Here is a 9,799-nt window from a genome sequence, read left to right on the forward strand (position 1 = left end):
ATACACGTGGTCAGTATCCTTGTGATAGCAGGTTTCATCTCCCTGGTCAATAGACAAACGACGCAACTGGTTTTGCGTCATGCGTTCGCTAGAGACGGAATGCAACACAATTTCGGAGTCTGGAATCCCAGTAAATGGCTCACGGCTCGCCATCCAAAAACAAACATGACCCGTCAAACCTGTCATCGGTGGATATCGGGACTAGGAGGACATGATTCGTATTTGCACAATTCAATCCATCTTGCTTTGTAATATTGTAAAATTTTGGATGCAAATTTAGTCACTATGTCAAACTTAGTAGTGATATTAAACAGAGGCTCGGACGATTTCGATGATGGTATGGAATAGGAGTGAGAACATGTCTCAATGTACGAGTTCTGTCACCCACGGGAGTGCGTCAAAATAGTAGCCCTGCAGACGCAGAGCATAATAAATTAAACGTGATGGCCCATTTTGCATTTACTCAACATCTCAACCAGTAGTGATGACTGTTGCGGCTTGATAACACGCCAGTTGATGAAAGCGTCGCGTTTCTTCCGTCTTGTACTTGAAACGTTTCAGATGGAGCAGGCGATAACCAAGAAGGAGACATGCGGCGTTGTTGCTGTTGCTGCTCACAGGTCGTGATTTGTCATATGCAACTCATATAGGTCAGTGCAAAATACTTTTAGAAGTCGAGCACCAAATGTCAACTCATCAATGAGGATCCGAATTTATTAGCCACTCTGCATCAGGCTGATATTATCTCTTGATATCTGAGCTGCTGACTTTTAGCATTGCCGGCTGTCTTTCCGAGATATTTGACAGACATAGTTTACGCGAATCGGATGGCTGCAAGGAGCGTAGCTGGATTTCCAACACATGGGTCGTGCGCGGAATTCCCTTTTTGCGCGGCCAAGTTCAAAAGTTGAATGTAAGAAGCCCGTGACGCGCGACAGCCTTTTAAACTTTTCAGTGTGATGCAGTATCAGCACGATAACAAAAACCTATCAATAGCACCTGCGCGAGAGATGAATTAAAGAATGGAATCGGTCTTGAAAACGGAATTGAATTGGGGATCTGATTTGTGGGGGAAAAAATCTTTATATATAGACGATGTTGAACATAGTCCTGTTAAGGTTCCTACGCCGGTTCACTGCTACTACATTGTACATTCATTGTATTGCAGACATTGCCATGTAACTGTACAAGACCAAAGTTTGGCACACCTCAAGTTGCGGGTTGGTGGACAGATTCACCAGGAGTCATGTCCAGTCCATCTATATCCGTACAATTTTCATCCCCGAACCGATTTCTCATTTCCCGACTTTTTGTTGTTTTTCTCGGCATTTGTGTATCCTTTCTTGAGTGCGTTCGCGCCGAACAATGGCACTGAAGGGAGAGCAAATGCTGCCCACGGCGCGAGCGTTGACCAGCAATGATGTTTCATAATGGAAGTAGTTTTTCCAACCCGGGTAAAGCTGAACCTATTTTTGAATATATTTTGCTGTCCAGAACCTGGGTTTTGAATCAATGGCCACATGTTTTTTCCACACTATAGACTAGATACTTTTCATTGTTACTGCTCGTCACAACATCTACTATATGTTTTCCTAAGCGAAAGAGCTGTCTGTTTCGTTCATATATTTGGTTCAGTAGGGTTGCATTTGAAATAAAAATCATTTTGAAACAAACATATTCAAAACAAGGCTCTTGTTTCAAACATGTTTTCATTGTTTTTTAAGTCATGACGTCAGGAATATTCGATTGTGACGACATAGTGGATTGGCATTGACAATCGAAAATATAGGATAAATCGAGGAAGCGCAAAAATATCTACGTACTGTAGCTGTTGAACCGATTAATTTGAGGTTACCAACCATCCACTATCGTATACGTCGGCTATATCGGGTAATAATCGTCCGTAGGCTCATACAATATATTTTTTGGAAAGTATTTACACAATTATGGTATAATTATACAATTTTGAAAAAGAAATAGTTTTTTTTTTTTTAAAAGCCCTTGGTATAAATGCAACCCTATAGGGTAGCAGTATTTGACAAAGTAGCCTAAAAGTGGGCCTTTTCGCTGTTCGCCGTATCAAAAAAAAAAACGAAAACCGGGACATAATTTAAAGTAGCCATATTTTGTTATACATATTACTCAATATTGGGCTATGTATATTACTTAACGCACCTACTATCGTCATTAACGTCTGAATTTACTGAATCAGTTGTTAAACCATAAAGTTTTGAAATTCAGGTCACGAGTCATTCCAGTGTGGGTCACGAAAAATTCCAAATTTATCACCTTCAATAAAAGAACACTATATAATAGTTTGCCTTTTGGTATGATATATCGTCAGCTGTATTATAGGCTTGGATCTTGAGAAATCCTACATGGATGTTTTAAAACATTATTTAGTCAAACGGAGGAATGAGAGTATAAAGCTAACAACTTCGTCTATGACGTGCATTCATGGGATATGCAGTATCAGCTTTTGTTTTGTTCAATATGGATTATCTTCCCTTTTTCCTGCTTCAGTTAACTACTAATGAAACATACATCTACATATGTCATGTAGCTTAACATGAAACGTTTGGAGCAACAGGTTCTGCGTTCTTTCCGAGTGCGCGAAGAATTGTTTTCTCGTCCAAAAACCACAAATGTATCCGAAAACCATGCCATCTGTATATATTGAAAATATGTATATTGGAAATTCCGAGATTTTCACAGGAGGCATCAATAATGCCCAGATTACCTAATGCTTTCGGAGTTGTGAGTTGGTAGATTCGTGAATAGTCTCAAATTGGATCGCACTGTATAGTTCCGTTGAATTTCTGTTGTTTAACGAAGATTGGACTCCAATTTTACTACTCCCTCTAGGAGTCTCGGTTATGTCGCTGCACACACTTGAGCTTTATAAATTATTTGCAGCACCTGTAGCAGAAATTCAAATATCGTTTGGGTGGTACTGCATCTGAAATTTTTCAATTATAAGATTTATCCCGTATCGATCAAAGTTTTGTGTAACTGAGCAGATCAATGGTGCTTTATTTCGGTATTTGGTTTTATATGAGAGTTGGTGCAAACATATGATGGCAGTCTGAATCGTGTGTGCGGCTTCGTCGTGTCATTGTATAGACTCTATAGAGGATCGAAGTGGGCATGATGTATGCTTTGTGTTTTTCAGATCATATGGGCATTTGTTACGTGTGTTTTAATTTATGGTAGCAATGAGCGAGGTCGTTGGAAATTGCATTGCACTCACGGTTCTCTTATCAATGGGCGAAGAGAAAAAGAGAGGTGATTAATCGTGCAGGAAAGCAAAGATCCAGGTAAAATCAATGTCGAGGTGAGATTTCGATATTAAATATTTCACAGTCGCATCATTGTTGCAGTCAGATTGCAAATCATTAACTCTGACGAAGACGAGAACTGCAGGGCCGAAACAGCACTTCGTCAGCCCCCCCTCAAATAAAAAACGTTGGCTTTGCCCCCAGAGAGATTTATTATAATCAGCAGTGAGCCGTTTTCTATTGCCTCATTGTATTTGATTCATGATTGAATCGGTCAATAATATCGGGAAGTGCATATATATTTCTATAAATTATTTGTCCGTAATCAGATTTACCGGTAGAACTGAGTGAGGTGTTGTCTTGGAATGTAGGACCCGTAAATATGAAGGATAAACACATTCGGTCGGGCTCGTTGGTATAATGACTTCGTTACATGATATTATTTCGTGACCTCCTGTCTGGTATGTCAAAAGATATTGAAATCGCCCAAACGTACTTAACTAAAAGACGCACATAATGTCAAATTGGTATTTTTACACTGACACTGGAAAGGTCTTCTTAAACAGTACTTAAAAATTGTCATTTTCAAAAGTTGTATATTATGCCATAATTGCGTAAATACTTTCGAGAAACATGCAGTTAATAAGGCTACGTACGATTTGCACTGGTTACCGTCGACGTATACGATATGGAATGGTTGGAACCCACGAAATCGTCATCGGTTCGACAGCACGTATATATAGGTAAGTGGCACGGAATTGATGATCTGATGCCGGAAGACGCCGCATAACGGTCAAAGATATTTGGAGGCTATTTACGTATATTTTCACAGTCGATGCCAATCCACCCGACATCACGATTAAAGATTCGTGACCTATAGGGTAGAAAACAATAAAAACAACAACAACAACAAAAAAAGGTATTAAACATATTTTGTTTCTGTTTTAAATGCAACCCTACCTGTCACATTGTTTTGAGTTTCAGTATATAGACACGGCTTATTCTCAACTGCCATGTTTTAAACGTTAAAATTTAAATGTAACCTGGTGTCCACTCCCATCACACGAGATCCTCGTCTAAAGGAAATATCTACTTACCCCCACCCAATAGCAACTTAACTAAGAGGTCCATCGACTACTCGGGACCTATCATCTAGAATGCATTACCACCACATATCCGTGAATTGCCCTATAATAGATTCAAAAAACCCCTACTTGAACACCACTTATCGTTACACTAACACTGTTGCCCTACCTCGCCGAGACATTGATCATTTGCTACCATCGTTTCATTTTTCTTCTATTTTTTTTAACTACTGTAACATTTTTACAGCCAGACTGTTTAGAGTCAAGTGTACCTGTTTGACGCTAGTGTGATCAGACTAGATGACCGTCACGGTCTTATCGATCATTCCTATCTAATACCGAATACTCTGCATGCATATTTTCTGTACCACCACCACTGCCATGTGTTATGTATTTTGGTTTGATGAAAAATCTTTTTTTTTCTCTCTCTCTCTCTCTCTCTCTCTCTCTCTCTCTCCCTCTCTCTTGTGTTTCTGACAATACTGTTTGCTATTTCGCGTGATCCGTTAATATTGGAACTTTCTCCATTCGTAGTGAAAACGCATGGCCGGAATTGCAATAATAATCGGAGAAGGTGCACCGGCGATTGTGTGATCTGTTAACCAACGGTGTCGATGGATGAATCTTTGTTTTTGTAATTATTCATAGCAGTTATAAAACAATTCAATTCGGCAGTGCTCATGACGTGTAATCCCCGCCTTTGCGCATCGCCTCAGAAATAATATTGATATAGTTTTGCGTATGATCGGAATATTTGTGACTTATGGGTACAGGTATTGTATTAGGTATAGGCGAGTGATTGCATTGTAACTTTTCCAGGGTGTCTGACACATATTTTCACGGAAGCCTGGCTTCCCTGTCATTGGAGAGTTCTCGAGAATCCCTACAGTTTTCCATGATTGATCAGTCCGTCTTCTGGAATTTAGTAACAATAAAGACGAGACGTTGGTAAATATATTTCTATCTAATGCAATGGATTCTGTGAGACAAAGTCATCAGTCTAGCGATGATGCATTTTATCAACAAATCAGTCGAGGATCTTTTTCGTTTCAGCTACCAAACCGGTGTCGCCTAGAATTATGGACGTCGACATTAATTACAATGCATCCTCAACGCCAAGTGTGCTCAGCTCGACAACAATGGAGTGAGTGTGACTGAGTGACGTGCAGTCAGGGGAAGCTAGTGAGGCAGTGTCTCGCCAGTCATCAAGCTGAGAAAAAAGAAAATGTGACACCTTTAATGACTATAACACTAATCGTTATGCTATTTTCCATTGACGTTCATGAATGACTAATTTTGAAACATTTTGATACACAAAATCACGGAATTTACATATTTATTATTCAAAAGTACAGCGCGAAAGCAGAGGTGAGGCACAGACTGACCAAGCCTAACCCGTGATAGCGCAATTCCTCATAAACAGCTCAGAATTTTAATAATTGACATTAATCGAATGCTATCGTCGTACTGATTTCGAAAATCTAAATATTAATAATGTCAGAACACCAGATTCCCCTCAAAATCGCCGAGGAATGTGAAATTCGGGATTGTTACGTACAATGACAGCACAGAGAAACAATGACCAGGTGAGGCACATATGAATTTGCCTCGCCTACTGTTAGGTAGCATAATCGCACAATCGCAGCGCAATGATAAAATGCGTGATCAATGTATGGATCGTGTAGTTGCGATGGCGACCATGTAATGCAGAGCAAATAGGCCTACATTATCTTACTGATCTATCTGTTAATGTATTTTCCGTCCACACCTATACCTCCAATTGTGGTTACCTATTCTACCTTCTTGCGAAGCCTGCGTGTAAATAGTACGAATGTGATAAGAAACAAATGAATCAGCTACCATTTTGATTATATATATTTGTAAATATGACTCGAAAGGGTCAGTGTCTCACCAACCATGAACCTCACCGCGCGTCACTGGTGTGACTGTATGTTTTTATATGTAATTGAATATCTATTCCAAATAAAAATACGTGACCGTGAACTTTTTTAATGTTTTCGAAATTGAAATGGGCGTCATCACTCATAGTGTTGCAACCGGCGCTTCACAAATATACACAAAATCTCGATTTTAGTTTCAAATGAGTCGGATGCATTTCCTATTAGTGAATAGCAGAGTTGGATCAATTGTAATTTGTAATTGAGCTGAATGTAATTAATTACATTTTTTCATGTAATTGTAATTGTAATTGAAGCATTTTTATTTTGTGTAATTGTAATTGTAATTGTAATTTGATCAAAATTTTGCTCAATTACAATCTCAATTACATTTTCATGGAAACCTGGCAATCACAACATAAAATATTCAAATAATCAGTCATTTATTCGTCGCACCAGTGAAATCCGGTACGAACCAGACTGACGACGAGCGGCCTTACGGCCTTAGTAAGTAAACAGTCACCACATGTAATAATTAGCCTATTTACATCGGTGTTTTATGCGTGCTGCGTTATTACTAGATAATTCAGTCACGCTAAACTGTTTCCCATACTTCATTAGCAACAGAAAACTTTTTGAATTACAATATATGCTAAACCAGTGGTTCTCAAACTGGGCGCGTGCCCCCTTGGGCGGCGTGAAAGCATCTGAACGGGGCGCGACGCTCCAGTGAGCTGAAATTTTTTCCGCGCTTGACCCGATTCACCTCCGTTTGATGGTTATTGCTCTGTGTAGAGTCTGAATTTAGTATTGGAGAATTCTCTCATCAACAGTCATTCATAACCTTCCATACCATCAAATTATATGTAAGGATTGCTAGCTTTCTGGTTTCATTGTGTGCTATAATGATAAGGGCGGCACGAATTATTCACCGTCATAAATGGGGGGGGGGCGTGTCTAAAAAAGTTAGAGAACCAGTGGGCTAAACTAAATCTTAATATTTCAAAAATGGTTGAACAGCAAATAAACTCTCCTGAAATCTGTGCTGAACCATTTCCTACACCACGGTCAAAGTTTTTTTTAAATAATCTCTGACCAGTACCGAGGCCTGTTGTAACAATAATAGCAAAAAAAATCAAGTTTTCAACCAAGGCTTCATTGAACTTGATCACGCATTTGTAGAGATGTTATCCCAGTCTTACCTCCAATCTTGGCCAAATTTACTGGGGCCAGAAACTTTTCGCACCGTAAGGTTCATCAAATGCAATCCAACAGTTTCCGAGCAACTGAAAATGTAAATGCGAACCAAAAATTGTAATTCTTAGTTATCAGGAGGTTCTTTCCTTTTGCATTTATTTTAATTTTACGCACCTTATCGGTATCATCCTTATCGCTGACGCCTTACCAATTACATTTCATTATCCTGACTCAGCTCAGATTAGCCTAATCGTTTGATTACATTTCATTGACTGTCCTGTAGCCTATTCGCTGTTAGTCGCTCAAACCTTCTTAACAGTCGCTTGAAACATTTTTCTGTCCTTGTAGTTTTCAGTACTCATGATCAGGAATAGTTCAAATACGCTCGAGTTTTTGTTTTATATTAAAGGGTATTCCACATGTCAGGAATGAAACATGAATAGCTTGAGATTGTTGCCAATTACGTCGCTACGGTTGTCAAAGAACACCTCTTTACTGAATCAATTACCTGTTTAAAAGTAATTGTAATTCTAATTCTAATTGTAATTAATTACATGTTTAACAGTAGTTGTAATTGTAATTTGATATTTTTAGCATTGAGTAATTGTAATTGTAATTGAATTGAAATATTGTAATTGATCCAACTCTGGTGAATAGTACATTCCGGTGTATTCTATCTTCTTGTCAATATCAATTTGTTTCAAACTAGCTATTTTCAGAAGTCTAATCGGGTCAGTGTGTGCTATGTGTAATATTTTAAGGCTGCATGCGCCTGTCAAAAATTGGGTTGGAAAACGAGCTTCATTAATCTGGGAGCTTGACTATTATCGCTTTGCAAAAATTTTGTCGCGAGTATATGGTGACTCGACTTGACTCGAGTCATTTTTGCAAATTCGCAAAATGACTCGTCTCGACTCGAGTAAATTTTTGTATTGAGCCGACTTGTACTCGAGTCACTGTGCACGACTCGAACGAAGTCATATGACTTGAGACTGTATGACGGCCAAGGCAGACATTTCATTGTAAGTTCGAAGAATCGTAAGTCACCACATCATTGGTATTTCGTCTATCATTCATGATACTTGGAAAATAGGGCCAGAAACTGTTAAGAATGAGGTAACTTATTATATTAATAATGCGAGTCATTACATATCACTCGAGCAGAGTTGAAAAAAGTCGATTGAGCCGGAATGAATTCGAAACTAAATTGTAAACATAATGACTTGGACTAGAGTCAAAATACTATGACTCGGACTCGACCCTCTACTATAGCTGACTTGAACTAGGACTTGACTCGGTGGTGAATTGAAAATGATTCGACTTGACTCGACTCAAAACTATAAAAGTGAGATTGACTTGTGACTTGGAACCTTGTGACCCTGCTTTCAAGTATACTTAATATTGCCTGAATACCTCAATATTTCATCCTTCATTCCTTCAGTCCATACACAAGACCATTTAGCACTACGGCAATTTGGGAGTCGGCAAGATTTTTATTCAGCATGCTCGTCATCGGGATGGCTTTGAACATTTTGACAATGTGCGTGTTCCTCAAGTACAAAAAATTGAGGTTTGTTCAGCCACACTTGTCAAACTCGAACATCAAGAATGACGCCGAATCACGTGTATTTTTTAGGAATTTGTTCGTTTATTTTATTTTCTCCCTCTGCGTATCGGATCTGGTATCTGCATTGATAAGCCCGTTGTTTTGGTATCGGCGCACTGTGGGATTTGATCATTGGGCAGCTCCTGGATTCTTTTGCAAGGTATGGGAAAGTATGCTGTACGTTTACATTCAGTCCATTTGACAAAAGTATAGCCTTGCGCGAAGTAATTGTTGTTTCATCTTTATTGGGCAGCAGACCTCCTGACTTCTTTCGCGACCGCTTTGCATATCGTTTCTTTCGGGACGTTCCGACTTATATCGATACGGTACCCGCATTTCTTCACAACCATTTCAAACAAGATTGGAGTTGTGGGTGAATCGTTATGATGTCAATTCGATCACAATCGGTAATACGACATATTGCATACCTGCAGGTTGTGGTGATTATAATTTGGATAGTAAGTTTCACCTGCGGCTTTATACCTTACTTCGTACGGTTCGACGTAAGGCAGAGAGATCGCTATAGCGACTCACCGGATGCGAGATGGCCCGCTTGCACTATAAACATGGAATGGTATGTCACCAGCATGAAAAACATTATTTTTATCGTTTGTCCCACAGACATTGTCTGTCTATCTGTCCGTCCCATTGTTTTTATATGTTCCCCTGATCCTCGTCGAAATCATATCTCTGATCACCTGCGCTCAAGTATACGCGACAATACGCTCAACTGTC

At 39.2% G+C, this 9,799-nt stretch overlaps 1 protein-coding gene across 4 annotated transcripts; it reads left to right on the forward strand.

The window, feature by feature from the left end:
- The first annotated feature begins 373 nt into the window (after positions 1-373).
- On the forward strand, positions 374-9,518 carry LOC145433432 (uncharacterized). Of its 4 annotated transcripts, XR_013913099.1 has the most exons (7): positions 664-3,317; positions 5,183-5,311; positions 5,417-5,507; positions 8,900-9,028; positions 9,095-9,224; positions 9,321-9,433; positions 9,499-9,518. XR_013913099.1 is itself a non-coding variant. In XM_080310535.1 (6 exons), exons 3-6 carry the CDS (start codon positions 5,443-5,445, stop codon positions 9,327-9,329), a joined length of 336 nt encoding a protein of 111 aa, XP_080166661.1. In that variant the 5' UTR covers positions 374-650; positions 5,183-5,311; positions 5,417-5,442; the 3' UTR covers positions 9,330-9,433. The 4 variants fall into 4 exon arrangements, 3 of the variants coding, with proteins under 3 accessions (XP_080166661.1, XP_080166660.1, XP_080166662.1); XM_080310535.1 differs by lacking the exons at positions 664-3,317; positions 9,499-9,518 and adding an exon at positions 374-650 and having other exon boundaries at positions 9,318-9,433; XM_080310534.1 differs by lacking the exon at positions 9,499-9,518 and having other exon boundaries at positions 9,318-9,433.
- The last annotated feature ends 281 nt before the right edge of the window (positions 9,519-9,799 follow it).

The sequence above is a fragment of the Botryllus schlosseri genome, chromosome 2 (assembly GCF_051294905.1).
Source record: "Botryllus schlosseri isolate E-star chromosome 2, Bs_hap1, whole genome shotgun sequence".
In the NCBI taxonomy this organism is placed as follows: Eukaryota; Metazoa; Chordata; class Ascidiacea; order Stolidobranchia; family Styelidae; genus Botryllus; species Botryllus schlosseri.